The sequence below is a fragment of the Lithobates pipiens genome, unplaced genomic scaffold (assembly GCF_037356315.1).
Source record: "Lithobates pipiens isolate NorthernLeopardFrog02 unplaced genomic scaffold, aLitPip1_a1.2 Scaffold_16, whole genome shotgun sequence".
Taxonomy (NCBI): Eukaryota; Metazoa; Chordata; class Amphibia; order Anura; family Ranidae; genus Lithobates; species Lithobates pipiens.
This window is the reverse complement of record NW_027507748.1, coordinates 257,505,452-257,523,743: the sequence shown is the minus strand read 5'-3', so window position 1 is coordinate 257,523,743 and position 18,292 is coordinate 257,505,452. Positions and strand designations below refer to the sequence as shown.

Sequence of the window (18,292 nt, the reverse complement as noted above, 5' to 3'; positions counted from 1 at the left end):
GTGGATGAGACGCCCCATTGCTAGCATCTGGCCTATACTCTAGGAAGGTTGCCTATCCTGGAGTGCTTCTCTGCTGGTGGGTGCCTGCATATTATCCTGGAGTGCTGCGCTGCTGGTGGATGCCTGCACCTGCTCATATTTCCTGAGCCTCTTTGTTAGGATTATATCCTCAGTTTCCATTACAGAGCCACTGCTTTCCACTGGCTCATAGTCGCTATCCAAGCCTGATAGAGAGAGTTTCCCCCGCTACTCTCGTCCGACATGCTCTGGAGTATCTGGAGAGCCTCCTCACTGCTGTAGAATCTTTTAGCCATGTGGACAGATATGCACAGATTATAACAGACAGATGTGTTACAGTGTTGGTCACTGGGATGTGGCAGATGTTCACAGGCAGATGATCATGGGCAGATGTGCGCCAGATGTGGTAGGTGATAACAGACAGATGTGCCAGATGTTGGCGGGCAGACGTTCACTGGGACAGCTGTATGACAGGTGTTTTCACTGTGTTTTGGGGACATTATCTGGGTGATCAGTGGGTAAAAAACAAAAAAACAGCTAAAAACTCACTGGTCCCCCAGCTGCAGCACAGATCTCTATTCCTCTCCTCACATGCTGTGTGTGAGTAGAGGAAGAGATGAGTCATTACAATGGCTCTCTATTTACATTACATGACGGCTGTGAATGGATACAGCCATCCTTTGATCAGGAGGGCCAATCATAGAGCCCTCCTGTCGTGCAGCACTGTCCTGTCTCCAGGGGGCACAGGCAGATCAGGATCATGATGATCCCATATCCAACGTCACCAACCCTCCCCGCTGTTTACATCATGAAGGCTGTGATTAGACACAGCTTTCATGCGGATCAGGAGGGCAAATCATAGCGCCCTCCTGCTGTTCCGAGATGCGGCGTGGGACACGCGTGCATCCTTCTGGGGGACTTGAGAAACGTCCACTCAGGAGTAAGCGCCCACCTGGCTCTTTATGTGCAGTAGCTGGGTGGAAAGTGGTTAATAACTCCAATGCTTTTGCAGAACTAACCTGGTTTTTGATTGACATTGTTATTTAAAAAATTTAAGTTTAAATATTTAGAACGCAGTTGATTTTGTAACCCTCGGGAGCCATTTAAAACCGATTGCACACTTAAAAACTTCCAACCATCTTATTTTCACTTTCCCTATCAAAACAATGTACTTGAAAGTAGAGAATTGTGACCTAATTTCACTGAAGCATATGCTCCAAATGTTGGCTATCCCTAGGAACAAAAGATCCTAGAACTGCGTTTTTCCAAATTGCCTTAATAAATTCTAATTCAGTTCAGCTACTTGTGCCTTGCATGTCTGTTTTTTAAAACGGCTACGTGCAGTTTTATCTTTTCTGTTTTCACTGAAGGCTATGCTCATAGCATTTGCACAAATGTGTGGAGGTAAACACATTTTGAATACATTTTAAATGTGCCTCAATTATGTGACTTGAATGTAAAAATTTTGATTAGTAAACTCAAAAAGCAGCAGTTTTGCCTGAGCCATGCCAGTGAAGCACATCTGGTGTACACTAGGCAGAGTAACTAGGACAGCGATGGCGAACCTTGGCACCCCAGATGTTTTGGAACTACATTTCCCATGATGCTCTGGCACACTCTGCAGTGTACTGGAGCATCATGGGAAATATAGTTCCAAAACATCTGGGGTGCCAAGGTTCACAATCACTGAACTAGAGGACTATCCGAAATAAATTTTCTAGCATTAAAAGCGTAGCAAATTACATTCTTGTGTGAACGAGAACCTAATTTTAATGCATGTGCTTTCAGTTTTAACAAATGAATTAATTTGGTGGTTGATAGAGATTATATATATATATATATATATATATATATATATATATATATATATATCTCAATCAATCTCATCTTTGTGGCATTGTATAAAGTGATGTAATACTGTAATAAGCAACCTCTCAGATTACAAATGCAAGCTGTATTCCAAAACACACAGGAAAATAAAAGCTAAGGGATAGTTCTGCCCGTGCACATTTGCACTCTACACTGCCTACAAATTCACTGCCCTTTGTTTAACACTTTTATCTTAATTTTTATGATTTGTGTTTTGCAATTTATGTCTCAATTTTTACACTCATTAGTGGCGTTATTTGTCGTTTTGGGTGAATATCCAATTTTGGGCTTAAATTCCTCAGTATATCTCTAATGCCTTGATGTTTTTAGAATTTTAGATCTTTTGAATAACTTTTTTTTTTATTTTTATCTTTTTTATTTAGATATACTTTAAAGTTTGGAACATGCATCAATAACTATTATTTTGCATTCTAGGAGATTATATGGGTACTTGCCTCTTCCATTGTTAGTGTTGATCAATCGTAAATATTAGAAATAATTTGCTTGTTAAAATACTTAAGCCCCATACACACTATCAGTTTTTCTGCAGAGTTTTTCCTTCAGGTTTACCAAAACCATGTAGTGCAAGGGCCTGCCTGATTGCATACAAATTGAAACTCCTAAGGTTTGACCTCATATTATATGGTTTTGGTAAATCTGAAGGAAAAAACTCAGCAGAAAAACTGATAGTGTGTATGGGGCTTTAGTGTTAATAAACCCAGGACCATGCATTCACTGTATCTGGTCTCCCACAGTTCACAGAACATGGAAATGCAATTATTTTAGTAAATATAAACTGTTAAATACCTTTTCTCATCAGCAGCATATAGCAGACAGTCTTGTGACTTCTTTAAATGTCTGGGTAAAGCTTGTAGGATATGTTTTCATTCTCCTCTGACTGCCCTATGAGGCTACAGGACCCCTGAACTTCTGTCTGGACAGTGCTGATTGGCCCTGTGCTAATCACATGCACCCTCCCAAGAACAAAAATAAACTCTCTAGTAATACACACAAAACTGAGCATGTGCAGAGTGACTCCAAAGGCTCTGTACTATTAAAAGATGGATTGGGGGCAGTGAAAGAGGGGGGGGGGATCAGAAAAGATGGGATCAAACAGCCTTTTTACACAATGATACCCCTTAGGGTCTAACGAGCATGCTTTAATGCATATACAGACTGATTTTACTGTTGTGGGTTTAGTAACACTTTATTGTTGAATACATGGGTATACAAAGTTGCTATAAACCTTTATTGTATTCTGTCATGTTTAATTTCATGCAATTTCTTATGTTTGTCAATGTTCATGGCTTCTTTTTCATACAGCATGGAAGGTTTTCGGGTGGTTAAACTAAATGAAGTTATACGGCAGGTGGATGTAGTCATCACTTGTACAGGTAACCAGGTATACAAAAGCTGGGGTTTTTTAAATATATAAAAAGTCTGTATAATTTAAAGTAAAAAAAAAAAGACAAATGTGTGTTCTGTAACTTGGGTTTAAATACCTTGTTACTTTTATTTGTTTGACAACCAATAACACTTAAACTTTTCATATAGCTGGGTGCAGTTTACTTAGATTTGATAAGACATGATTACATATGATCAGCTACCGTATTTATCGGCGTATAACACGCACTTTTTTCCCTTTAAAATCAGGGGAAAATCGCGCATGCGTGTTATACGTCGGTCCCCTGCCTCTGGGCGGCTTTCAGCTGCCTTCGGCCCTTCTCGGCAGATTTTGGCCATTCTCGGCAGCTTTTGGCCCTAAGCTGCCGAAAACGACCGAATGCCGCCGAGATACACAGGACATCCGTCTCTGTATCTCAGCGGTGCCATTTTTAAAAGGCAAAGCTGCAAATAAAACTGACAAGGCTGCAAATGATGGACAAGGTTGCAAATGACACTGACACAGGTGCAACGATGGACAAGGCTGCATGACAAAGCTGCATAGGGCACTGACAAGGGTGCAATGATGGGCAAGGCTGTAGATGGACACTGATAAGGCTGCATTGATGGGCATTTAAATATAAGTTTTTTTTCCCTTAAACGTCTCTCCTAAAAGTTTTTTTCCTTAAAATTCCCTCCTAAACTTGGGGTGCGTATTATACGCCGATAAATACAGTACATAAACACAGCTCCAGTCCATGGGAGTCCTCAACTTCTGATTGGAAGTTCTCTAAGATCTTCTGGACTGAGACACCCATGGAAGAGTCCTGGATTTTACTCTTTCTTCCTCCCTACACTATGTATGTGTATATATGTATATGTGTGTATGTGTATGTGTGTGTGTGTATATATATATATATATATATATATATATATATATATATACACAAACACATTGTTCCGCATAAATGAGTACACCTCTTTTGAAAAGTAAGATTGTATTCAATATCACAGTGAGCACAAGAACAATTTTTACAAAACTGAGTTTTATAGAACATTTGTTTAGCTCATTACATGAAAGTAAGGCTAACAATATAACTTAGAGTACAAAATCTTCAATTTTACTAAAATTTGTTAATGCACAAATGAAAATACCCCACAACAAAAACTACTACATCTAGTATTTTGTGTGACCCCCATGATTTGTAAGGTCAGTAACAAGTCTTCTAGGCATTGAATGAACAAGTTGGTGACATATTGCAACATCTTTTTCCATTCTTCAAGAATGACCTCTTTTGGAACCTGGATGCTGGATGTCGAGTGATGCTCAACTTGTCTCTTCAGAATTCCCCATAGGTGTTCAATTGGGTTCAGGTCAGGAGATATATATGGCCACTGAATCACTTTGACTCTGATCTTTTTCAGAAATGCAACAGTGGCCTTAGTTGTGTGTTTTTGATCATTGTCTTGTTGAGAAAGTAAAGGACGACCAAGGGCACGGAGTGATTCATCAATGAAATGCAGCTCCCTGACACCAGCAGCACTCATACAGCCTCACAGAAGAACAGTGCCACCACCATTTCTTTATCGTACATCATAGGACACAGAGCCTCAAGTGTTTACTTAGTGGGTTATGGGCCTACCTTCAGGTATTGGCACTGGTATAACCAATACAGGAAGTTGACTCTTCTATAACCCCTATAAGACCTATATAACCCCTCCTCCTTCCAGGAGCACTCAGTTTTTTCACCAGTGTCTAAGGTGTTGGTCATGAGTGAAGATGTGCTCTGAGGAGCACCAGGGAGGGATCCATGCTGGATTCAAAAGAACAGCTACACCCGGATCCATCCTCACCACTGAGGCCATAGGATGGTACCTGGACCTGGATTCAAGAACGAGGTTTTGCCTGTAAGCTTCTCTCTGAGAGCTGGACCCTAGGAACCAGGACTCTTTTTGGTCTTGCTACATTACCTAAAGTTGTTCTGAGGAGCCTAAAGGAGCGGAACCCCTATTAAAAGGGCCCCAGTCTTTGAAGGTTTAAACTACGCTGCCCGCCGCGATGGGTGAAAGTTGGATCTGTCTTTTAAATCAGGAGTATCCTGCAGCGAGGACAAGGTAAGGGAAGAAGCTATGCTTTTTCCTTCAATATACCTTATATGCCTTAACAATGTCTCCTCTATAGGGAGTAACTTACACTACCTATGTATGATGTCTTAGTGCAGCTATGTCTCAAAATTTGTGGTCCCAGCGGCAGAGAGGGTTCTTACTTAAAGAAATATTATGGGATTTGGTAAAAAATCAGGAGTTTCTAATACAGAAATGTGTATAAACTTCTATATGGGCGGTGGCTGAAGGGTTAACGCAGCTGCTTTAGCTGCGTGGTTTAATTACAACCCAGCACTTCCACCTAGTTTGGGAAACTCCCTGTGCCTCTCTGGTTTTAAAGACTATAAATCTGACAACCCCCCCCCCCCCCCTCCCGTCTTGTAGAGGTGTATAGTGCATCCACAAGTTACAGATACTCACCTTACTTTGTGTTGGCCATTCGGGTCCCTAGCAGGGCCTGAGGATGCAGAGGGGAATGTCCGCCAGACCTATCACCCCCCAGGCGCTGGGAATCCCAGTTATGCCTCCATACATCCTCTTTAGAGAGATCAGACATGGCAAGCCAGGGTGAGTCATTGGAAGCTAGCGGTGGTGAAACTGCTTCACACACTTCAGCCCCTGTATATGTGACTGAAGATGCATTTTCCTCTGGCTTGCAAGGCTTAGAAGGAAGATTTGCATCCTCCATCCAAGTGTATAAGAAGCGTCCTAGATCCACCCCCTTCACCTTTGACTCTTTACAGTCAGTGGAGGGTCCAAAAGAATTATGGGGACAGGGTGGGGTATTGCCCTCAGATGATCGGGAGGAAAGACATGCCGATTATTCCTCTGTGGAGGAAACAATATTTGAAGTTCCTACTTCACAATCTGAAGTACAGAGCCTTACAAAGATGGTTCGCTCTGCTTTCATGCTACCCCTATCAGAGTTAGCTGAAGGTCCGGTCTTCTCCTTGGGTTCCTTGAAGCCTTTACAGCCTTTGCATGCGTTTCCCATCCACACATTACTAAAAAAGCTTATTTATACCGAATGGGATCATCCGGATAAGCATTTTTCCCCTCCAAAGAGACTCTCAAGTTTCTATCCTAAAGAAGAAAAATTCACCAAAAGTTGGAAAGTTCCAGTAGTTGACGCTGCGATTTCCAATGTGAAAAAAAAAAAAAGTTTAACTTGCCCAGTGGACAACGCGCTTATACTTAAAGATCCAACAGATAAGAAGTTGGAAGGTCTGTTAAGATCCTCTTTTCCTCATCAGGTGCTGTTGCTCAGCCTGCAATTGCAGCTATAGGCATCTGTCAGTCCTTAAAGGACCAATTCACAGATGCTCTCAAATGAGCTCCCTGCACAACAAGCACAGGAACTGGCCGAGCTACCTAAAGCATTATGCTTTGCTATATATGCTATGAAGGATTCTATTCACCAGGTATCACATCTTGAGCTTGTACTTGTACATATGCGAAGGACCCTTTGGTTAAAGGGTTGGTCAGCTGAAACACCTTGTAAGAACCTTTTAACTAGTTTCCCCTTTAAGGAAGAACGATTATTTGACGATAGTTTGGATAAATACATTAAACAATTTCCAGCGGAAAGAGTACAATTTTGCCAGTCAAAAGAAAATATAAGCGTTTTTCGTTTAAATTAAATTAAAAGAAATATGCGGCGCTACCCCACTTGCTCATAAACTACAGATATTAAATAAATGAAAAAAATAAATACCTATGTGCAAAAAATAAATATGCAAATCCGCAAAACAATATAAAAAAATATAAAATAAAAAAACACACATAAAATAATCCTGTGCAATAAGATGCAATCAATAAAGTGCAAATGCAATATAATCTGACATAAATTAAGGTGCAAAAAAGTCCATATAACACACACATGATCAGTGCAGTGCGACCTCCAATCAGCAGCAGTGTTCATAAAAAGTGCATAGGATACAAGCTAGAGCTTCGAGAGTTTCCACCGTTGTTTTCTGAGATCAAACGTTCCCAAGGATGCAGGAAAAAGGCAATCCCTGTTGCAAGCATTAAACCGATTTATTGGCTCAAGGGGTGATCAGACAGATTCCCAAACAAGAGCAAGGTTTGGGGTTTTTACTCAAACCTATTTACGGCGCCAAAACCAAATGCAGATACCATACCAATTCCAGATCTACAGAATCTAAATCAGTTCCCGAGGATCTGCTCCTTTCGCATGGAGTCAATCGGGTCAGTCATTTCCATCCTGCAAGAAGGAGAACTTCTGGCATCCATCGACATAAGAGATGCATATCTGCATGTCCCTATATTTCCTCCTCACCAGAGGTTTCTGCAGTTCGAAGTAGAACAGAAGCATTTCAGTTTATAGCCTTGCCCTTTGGGCCTGCTACAGCACCTTGGGTATTCACTAAGGTATTAGCCCCACCAATAGCCAGGTTAAGGGTACAGGGCATAACTGTCTTGGCTTACTTAGACGATCTATTGTTAATAGACCAGTCAGTGGCTCGCTTGAAACAAGGTGTAGCCATTACAAGCAGTTACCTGGAAGGTTTGGGTTGGATTCTCAACCTAAAGAAATCCTCCTTAAAGCCACTAAGAAGGCTGGAGTATCCTGGCCTTATCATAGACACAGCCCAGAAAAGGGTGTTCTTGCCTCCTGCAAGGATCAGCTCCATACAAGAGCTGGTGAGGATGATCAGGTTGAAGAGAAATCCTTCAATTCACCTTTGCATGAGGTTGTTAGGGAAGATGGTAGCTTCATTCGAAGCAGTTCCCTATGCCCAATTCCATTCGAGACTGTTTCAAAACAGTATCCTGTTTGCTTGGAACAAAACGATTCAAGCTTTGTACTTGCCAATGTGGCTGTCCCCATGAGTGTCCCAAAGCCTCAGTTGGTCGTTACTATCTTGGAATCTGCTGAAGGGAAAATCCTTCAGACCAATTATCTGGAAGGTAGTAACGACAGATGCCAGCCTTTCAGGCTGGGGAGCAGGAGCATTGCCCATCAACATACTAGAGATTCCAGCAGTGTATCTGGCTCTAGAAACCTGGACCTCCCAGGTTAAAGAATTGTCCTGTCAGGATCCAATCCGACAATGCCACGGCTGTGGCCTATATCAATCACCAAGGGGGCACCAAGAGTCTCTCAGCTCAGAGAGAGCTGAACTAGATTCTAACTTGGGCAGAAAAGAATGTCCCATGCCTATCGGCAGCTTTCATTCCAGGAGTAGAGAATTGGCAGGCGGACTATCTAAGTTGCCAGCAGTTATTCCCGGGGGAATGGTCTCTTCACCCCGAAGTATTTTTGGGCTGTTTGCCAAAGATGGGGGACACCAGACGTAGACCTTCTAGCGTCCAGATTCAACACGAAGCTAGTCAACTTTGTGTCCAGGACAAGGGACCCACTCCCATACGTAACAGATGCGTTGGTGACCCCGTGAGATCAGTTCTCACTGATCTATTCATTATCCCCCAGTTCAGTTGCTACCTCGAGTTCTTAGCAAGATCAAGCTGGAAACAGTCTGTAATACTGGTAGCACCAGCATGGCCCAGTAGGTCATGGTACGCAGAGATCGTAAAGATGGCAGTGGAGGGTCCGTGACCCCTCCCACTAAGGCCAGACCTGCTATCTCATTCCATCCTACTTTACGAATGCTAAATTTAAGGGCTTGGCTATTGAGACCCACATTCTGAAGAAATGTGGGCTTTTCAGCTCAGTTATCTCTACTTTGATTAATGCTAGGAAGCCAGCTTTTAGAGCTATATATAATAGTGTCTGGAAAGCTTATGTTTCCTGTTGTGAATCCAATGGTTGGCACCCTCGGAAATATATCATAGGTAGAATTCTTGCCTTTCTACAATTAAGCATAGAGATGAAGTTGGCCCTGAGTACTATTAAGGGCCAAGTCTCAGCCTTATCAATTTTTATTTCAAACACCGCTTGCTATGCATTCTTTAGTCCAGGGTCTCATGCAAGGAGTGCTGCGGATTAATCTGCCAGTTAAATCACCCTTAAGCCCTTGGGACTTAAATTTACTTTTGTCGGTGTTACAAAAACAGCCATCCAAACCATTACAGCATGTTCCCTTAGTCTTTCTGACTAGGAAGCTGATGTTTTTGGTTGCTATGACCTCAGCAAGGAGGGTTTCAGAATTGGCTGCTCTTTCTTGTAAAGAACAATATTTGATTATTCATGAGGACAGAGTGGTGTTACACCCTCGTCCAGGCTTTTTGTCAAAGGTGGTTTCAGACTTTAATCTGAATGAAGATATTGTCCTGCCATAGTTTTTCCCAAGACCATGTTCCAGGGAAGAAAAGTCACTACATTGTCTTGATCTAGTGACAGCAGTGAAAATCTATTTAAAGAAAAATTTTAAAGAAAAATATTCGTAAGACTGATGTCTTATTCTTCTGCCAAAGGGTCCTAAAAAGGACAGGCAGCGTTGAGATCCACTTCACTAAGTGGATTTGGTAAGTTATAATTCAAACTTATGATTTAAACTGAAAGATTCTCCCTTTTCAAGTTAAGACGGACTCTACCAGAGCAGTTAGTGCTTCTTGGGCAGTGTGTCACCAGGCCCCCATGTCTCAGATCTGCAGGACCACAACTTGGTCTAAAGTACATACATTTGCAAAATGTTAACAAGTGGATGTAAGATAGAATGAGGATATTGCTTTTGGGTGCAGTGTGCTGCAGGCAGCAGTATAAGTCCTCAGGTCTGGGGTTTACCCTACGGGTTGTCTCCCTCCCCTCAAGTAGCATTGCTATGGGACATCCCACTAAGTAAATACTTGAGGCCCTGTGTGCTATGATGTATGATAAAGAAAATAGGATTTTTAAAATGGCTTACCTGTAAAATCCTTTTCTTGGAGTACATCATAGGGCACAGAGCTCCCGCCCCTCTGTTTTATGGGGTGAGAGTATATTGCTTATATTTCTTGGCTACAAAAACTGAGTGCTCCTGGAAGGAGGAGGGTTTATATAGGGGAGTCAACTTCCTGTAAGGGTTATACCAGTGTCAACACCTGAAGGTGGGCCCATAATCCACTAAGTAAATACTTGAGTCTCTGTTGGAATCAAACATGAATTAAGGTTATATGTCTAAAGTTTCTACACATATGGTCATATGGACAGAGGAATGTGGTACCAAACAGAATCTGCATAGCAAAAGTAGTTATCTTCAGCCCACCTGGTGTGCACAAAGCTTCAAATAGATTGATGCACAATGTCCTTCAGTGTCCCATAGAAAATGTTGATTCTGAAAGGTAAGTGAAGGTTTTCTGACAAATCTGTTGAGGTGTACTCATTTATGCTGAGCACTGTGTGTGTATGTGTATATGTATATATACATAAACACACACACAGAAATTAATATTTATAAACTATTATAATGCTTATGGTGAAATCAATACTTAGATTTAGGGGAGGGCACAATTCCACTTTAGTGACTATCCCAGATTGTACTGGAATGTTGCACTGGTACTGCTGCTGTAGTCCAACTTGTGTACACAAAGGAAAGAAGGTACAAGAACATGTACAACAACATTTTTTGTTGAAATATGTAGGTTCCGATACAAGTATAAGTATACCATTTAAGATATGGATATATTATTACTGACAGTAATCAAATTCCAGTTCTTTTCTCTCTATTGTTCCAGATTCAACCTAATCAGATAAAAACTCTGAAATGCCTATCATGCAGTATCAAGATTACATGGTGCTCTGTTCTACAATCTTTACAACCATATTAACTACTTCAGCTCTGGAAGATTTACTCCCTTTCCGCACCAGGCCATTTTTTACGATACGGCACTGGGATATTTTAACTAACAATTGTGCGGTTGTGCAACACTCTACCTAAATAAAATGTATGTCCCTTTTCCCCACAAATAGAGCCTTATTTTGGTGATATTAGATCACCTCTGTGTTTTTTTTGTTTTTTTTTTGCGCACTAAACAAAAAAAAAACTGACAATTTTGAAAAAAAAAAATTTTTTTTTGACTTTCAGCTCTAAAATGCATCAATTTAGGCCAATAAGTATTCTGCTACATACTTTTGTTAAAAAAAAAAATCCCAATAAACGTATATTGATTGTTTTGTGAAAAAGTTATAGCGTCCACAAACTGTGGATATATTTACGGAAATTTTATTTTGTTTTTTTATTAGTAATAGCTGACTGTGATATTGCAGCAGACAGATTGGATACCTAACTGCTTTTTTGGGAACCAGTGACACTAAGACCCCTTTCACACCGAGGCGCTTTGCAGGCGCTATAGCGTTAAAAATAGCATCTGCAAAGCGCCCTGAAACAGCTGCTCCATTCACTCCAGTGTGAAAGCTCGAGGGCTTTCACACTGGAGTGGTGCGCTGGTAGGGCATCAGAAAAAGTCCGGCCAGCAGCTTCTTTGGAGCGCATTAGGAGCGGTGAACTCACCGCTCTTAAAATGCCCATGCCCATTGAAAACAGTGGGGCAGCGCCCCTACAGTGGTGTTTGAGGGTGGATTTAACAATTTTCAGCCGCTAGCGGTGGTTAAAACCGCCCCACTAGTCACCGGATAGAGCCGCTAAAAATAGCACCCCTTTCCGCTGACGCCCGGGGCGGCTCAGTGTAAAAGGGGTCCAATACAGGGATCAGTGCTAAATATATGCACTGTCACTGCACTAATGACACTAGCAGGGAAGGGGTTAACAGGGCGATCAAAGGATTAACTGTGTGCCTAAGATCCATGTAGAGTTTTGTAGACAGGGCCAGATTACCACCCCTTTTAGCACCAACATCCCATAATCTCAAGGACTGATAATAGGCAGGATAAAGAGAAGGGACTTTTCAGGTGCAGAGACATGTCATTACACAAAAAAATACAGTATCTCACAAAAGTGAGTACACCCTTCACATTTTTCTAAATATTTTATTATATTTTTTCATGTGACAAGGCTGAAGAAATGACACTTTGCTACAATGTAAAGTAGTGAGTGTATAACGCTTGTATAACGATATAAATTTGCTGTCCCCTCAAAATAACTCAACACACAACCATTAATGTCTAAACCGCTGCTAACAAAAGTGAGTACACCCCTAAGTGAAAATGTCTAAATTGGACTTAGCCATTTTCCCTCCCTGGTGTCGTGTGACTCTTTTTTGTTTTACAAGGTCTTAGGTGTGAATGGAGAGCAGGTGTGTTATATTTGGTGTTATCGCTCTCGCTCTCTCATACTGGTCACTGAAAGTTCAACATGGCACCTCCATGGCAAAGAACTCTCTGTGGATCTGATAAAAATAAATTTTTCCCTACATAAAGATGGTCTAGGCTATAATAATATTACCAAGGCCCTGAAACTGAGCTACATCACGTTGGCCACGAGGATACAGTGGTTTAACAGGACAGATTCCACTCAGAACAGGCCTCGCCATGGTCGAACAAAGATGTTGAGTGCACATGCTCACCATCATATCCAATGGTTGTCCTTTGGGAAATAGACGTATGAGTGTTGCCAGCCTTGCTGCAGAGGTTGAAGGGATGGGGGGGTCAGCCTGTCACTGCTCAGACCATACGCTGCCCACTGCATCAAATTGGTCTGTATGACTATTGTCCCAGAAGGAAGCCTCTTCTAAAGATGATGCACAAGAAAGAAGAAAGCTGCAAACAGTTTGCTGAAGACAAGCAGACTAAGGACATGGATTACTGTAACCATGTCCGGTGGTCTGATGAGACCAAGATGACGTATTTGGTTCAGATGGTGTTAAGTGTGTGTGGCGGCAACAAGGATGGTGGTGGGAGTGTCGTGGTGTGGGGCTGCATAAGTGCTGCCTGTACTGGGGAGCTACAGTTCTTTGAGAGAACCATGAATACCAACATGTACCATGAATACCAACATACTGAAGCAGAACATGATCCCCTCCCTTCGGAGACTGGGCCGCAGGGCAGTATTCCAACATAACGACCCAAAACACCCCTCCAAGACGATCACTGCCTTGCTAAAGAAGCTGAGGGTAAAGGTGATGGACTAGCCAAGCATGTCTCCAGACCTAAACCTTATTGAGCATCTGCGGGGCATCCTCAAACGGAAGGTGGAGGAGCGCAAGGTCTCTAACACCCACCAGCTCCATGATGACATCATGGAGGATTGGAAGGAGGACTTCAGGGGCAACCTGTGAAACTCTGGTGATCTCCATGCCCAAGAAGGTTAAAGCAGTGCTGGAAAATGGTGGCCACACAAAATAATGACACTTTAGGCCCATTTGGACATTTTCACTTAGGGGTGTACTCACTTTTGTTGCCAATGGTTTAGACATTAATGTCTGTGTGTTGAGTTATTTTGAGGGGACATCAAATGTAATCTGTTATGCAAGCTGTACACTCGCTACTTTACATTGTAGCGAAGTGGCATTTCTTCAGTGTTGCCACATGAAAAGATATAATAAAATATTTACAAAAATGTGAGGGGTCTACAGACTTTTGTGAGATACTGTATGTAACAAATTGCAAAATTGTATTTATTTACAAAACATTGTTTAAAAACATTTGTACAACTGTATGTTACCATACACCAAACAAGGGATATTTTTATTGGTCACCGCGCTTGTTTTTCAATTATTTTTTTTGCCATTCTGGCTTCTTCAGGAAAAAGCGTGGTGAGCAGTGGTGGCCTGTCCATACAGGGCTCAGGGGTGCCGCCCCCCTATTCCATGCGCTCAGCCCCTAATCTACATGCAGGGTGCTGGACGCATGGATTCCAATGTGTTGTGTTTTTTTTTTTTTTAGAAGCACCTGATTAGAGCCTGAGCCATGAATTGGCGTGGGCTCGGTCTGCCTGGGCCCACCCTACTGTGTGACAATAGCGGATTCATATTCACTTCTCTCTTCCTGATTCTCCTCCCGGCCAATCAGGAAGCCGGTCCAGAGACCCGATTGGCCTGGAGGAGAAGAGATAGAGGACAAGACGCAGGAGAAGCTGCCATGAAGCTGAGGAGGAGACGCAGAGTGAAGTCGCTGCCAGGAGGAAGCGCTGCCCACGACCTAGATGGGGTAAGTGTGGGGCTGGTGACCAATGGAGGGGTGGAGGGGGTGTGTGGGTTGATTGTCTCCCCCCCCCCCCCCAAAAAAAAAAAAAAAAAAAAAAAAATATATAGTATAGCATCAGCCACACCACTGGTGATAAAATACACAAAAACGGCATAGAGAAGCCAGAAATCAACAATTTAACATCCTATCCATATTGCCAAATAGTTTTTATAGCAGATAAAATTAAGTTGCTCCACGGATCAAGTTGCAGTTTCTAACTCTAGGAATAATTAGAGGCAATGGAGCAAAATACAGATTACATGTGATAGGAGTCTGTCCAGCAATGGTTGGCTCAAAATTAATAATTAAAAAAGGTATACAGGAAAAAACACGATGAAGGATTGAGCTATACCTATTATAATCCAAATGTGCAGATCTTCCAGTGACTGATCCTCCACATGGTCTATGTTGCAGGACCAATCTGGTTCTATACAAGGGAGGAAAATACTGTCATCAAGACATGTTGAAGGACATAAAGGTAAACAAGCCAAACAAAGGAAAAAATCGAATGAAGTACGTCAGTCTCTGCTCCTATTTACAGACTTGTAAGCATGTGTGTGCTGGAATTGGGCTCCCTTGGACTCCAGGTAACATGGACGCCAGTGTCCTGGCTCTTATATACCTCCCTCCATCCCGCTGGCATGTGACGTCACAGCGGGACGGAGAGCCACACATGCACAGAGTGGGCCATCCCCGCCCCTGTGGTCACATCATATCCTTTGCCAACCTCCTGCAGGCATGGCCAGGGGGGTGATCGCACAATACACGCAAAAGCACAGAGGGAAGAATTGCACAGGGCACAGCAATGCAATTCCTGAGCATGAGGGATATGGAGACACACAGGAAGCGGGGAACCAAATTGCTGCTGACCCACTCTATCAATAGGGGCATGTGGGCCACCACACAGGGAGGGGCAGGAAACCCCTAGGCAAGTCAGACTACAGGTTTGGAAATATCAGTTTGTAAATGGTATAGAAAACTGGCTAAAAGACAGAATTCAGAGAGTAGTGGTTAATGATTCTTACTCTGAATGGTCTAAGGTTATCCGTGGTGTACCCCAAGGTTCAGTGCTGGGACCCTTACTTTTTAATATCTTTATAAATTATATTGGGTCTGGGATCAAAAGTACCATTTCTGTCTTTGCAGATGACACCAAGCTATGCAGTGGAATAACGTCCTTACAGGATGTCTCCAATTTACAAGCCGAACTCAATGCTCTGTCTAATTGGGCGACAATGTGGCAGATGAGGTTTAATGTTGAGAAATGTAAAGTTATGCACTTGGGGGCTAAGAATATGCATGCAGCATACATGATAGGGGGAGTACAACTGGGGGAATCCATAGTGGAGAAGGATCTGGGGGTTTTGGTAGATCAATAAGCTCAATAATAGCATGCAATGTTAAGCTACCAAAGCGAGCAAAGTCCTTTCCTGTATTAAGAGAGGTATGGACTCCAGAGAGAGAGAGATCATTTTGCCCCTGTTCAAATCATTAGTAAGACCTCATCTGGAATATGCAGTTCAGTTTTGGGCACCAGTTCTCAAAAAGGATATCGGGGAACTGGAGAAAGTGCAGAGAAGGGCAACCAGACTGATAAGAGGCATGGAGGAACTCAGCTATGAGGAAAGATTAGAGGAACTGAATTTATTCACTCTTGATAAGAGGAGATTAAGGGGGATATGATCAACATGTACAAATATATAAGGGGTCCATATAGTGAACTTGGTGTTGAGTTATTCACTTTACAGTCAACAAAGAGGACAAGGGGGCACTCTTTACGTCTAGAGGAAAAGAGATTTCATCTCCAAATACGGAAAGGTTTCTTCACAGTAAGAGGTGTGAAAATGTGGAATAGACTCCCTGCAGAGGTGGTTCTGGCCAGCTCAGTGAATTGCTTTAAGAAAGGCTTGGATTATTTCCTAAGTTTACATAATATAACTGGGTACTAACATTTATAGGTAAAGTTGATCCGGGGAAAATCCGATTGCCTCTTGGGGAATCAGGAAGGAATTTTTTCCCCTGCTTTAGCAAATTGGATCATGCTCTGTTTTTTTTTTTTTTTTGCCTTCCTCTGGATCAACTGTGGGATTAGAATTGGATATATGGCCTGGTGTGATATATATATATATATATATATATATATATATATATATATATATATATATATATATATATATATATATATATACATATAATTTTATTTTTATTTTTTTGTGGTTGAACTGGATGAACTTGTGTCTTTTTTCAACCTGACTAACTATGTAAGTCATGCATGGGCTTTGATATCCTGGTAAGTGGGTTCATGGGGCATTGCTAGACAGACTCCTATCATGTGTAATCTGTATTTTGCTCCATTGCCTCTAATAATTTCTAATTATTTCTTTGCTAGGAACTACAACTTGCTTGGTGGGTGCAACTTAATTTTATCTGCTATAAAAACTGTCTGGCAATATGGATATAATGTTAATTTGTTGATCTCTGGATTCTTTATGCTGTTTTTGTTTATTTTATTAGCGTCTTCACCAAGTTTTTTCCTGAAGAAGCCTGAAATGTGAAATATGTTGAAACACAAGCGTGATGAACAATAAAAAAATATTCCCATGTTTGGTGTATGTATGCTTTGAATTTTTTTTTTGTTAAATAAAATTTAGCAATTTTTTATATATCTTTTTTGTGTAATGACATGTCTATGCAACTGAAAAATGCCCTTCTCTTTATCCCACTCGTTTATCAGTGTGTGCCTAAGATGTGAATGTGCTATGGGGCACTCATCAGGTGGTTAAAGGGCAGTATTTCATTCACATATTCACACAAGTCAAACAAGTTCACATATTACACAAAATCTAAAAAAATTAGAACAAAGCAAGGTAGATGGATGAATCCCTCCTGCTGGGAAATTGTACTCTGTCAGCAGCACCTGCAGAAAAGTTTTACAGCATGTTCCTTCAAAAGAAATAGATCAAATGATCGACTTCCGCCAAGCAAGGACAGCCACACACTGATATGAATCTGGCTAAATTTTTGATCAGTGTATGGCTATATGTAGTGTGTCATCTTTCCCTTCCAGAAATAAACATATGTTAGATGCATTGCATATATTTATAAACCAGAAACATAAAAAAAAAAAAAATGCTACACAAAACATTTTGGCCTTTGTTTTGTTAATGTATAATTATACCTTCTGTTACCATCATTTATTAAGCTCATATCAATTAATATCACATGGATTTTTGTTGTTACATTATACCAATTTTCCTTTAAAGGACATTCATAAAACGTTAGCAATTCATAATGTTTGAATGGAACTTCAAAATTACCCTTATAATGTACTAATCAAATGTGTTCATAAAGATTATACCTTTAGTGATGGACAAACTTCCGACGGGACGTTTCGCGAACGCGGACCGCGGACGCGGCCGATAGTTCCGCGAACCGGAACGTTCGCGGCGGGCCCCATTGACTTCAATAGGAGGCGAACTTCGCAAACCTACAGGTCAAATTTGCAGCCATAAAATAATTAATAGCTGTGCAAACATAGTCCCACCACATGGCCAATGACATAACACATGTATGAGGTGAATCTGGGACTACAAGCATTCTTTTTTTTATATGGGAAATTGTGACAATTCAGGACTGTGGAGCGCATGAAGGCAATGGAGGAGAGGGAAGGTCAGGGTAGGCAAAGAAGAGGGTGCAGGAGATGATCACCAGCAGCGTGACATACAGCAATGACACCTGCACCGTGATAGAGTCATCTGACAACAGCACCGTGATAGAGAGCACTGACATCGGCCGCGTGACATAAAGCACTAACACCAGCACCGTGAAATGCAGCACTGACAGCAGCACCGTGATAGAGAGCACTGACATCAG

At 41.7% G+C, this 18,292-nt stretch overlaps 1 protein-coding gene across 1 annotated transcript in view; it reads left to right on the top strand.

Annotated features, from left to right (window-relative positions):
- The window catches only part of LOC143984135 (S-adenosylhomocysteine hydrolase-like protein 1), a 521,010-nt gene that overhangs the window by 259,965 nt on the left and 242,753 nt on the right, over nucleotides 1-18,292 (top strand). Inside the window, exon 8 of the mRNA XM_077484446.1 lies at nucleotides 3,211-3,281. Coding sequence (XP_077340572.1) covers nucleotides 3,211-3,281 — 71 coding nt within the window. The remainder of the gene's footprint in view (nucleotides 1-3,210; nucleotides 3,282-18,292) is intronic.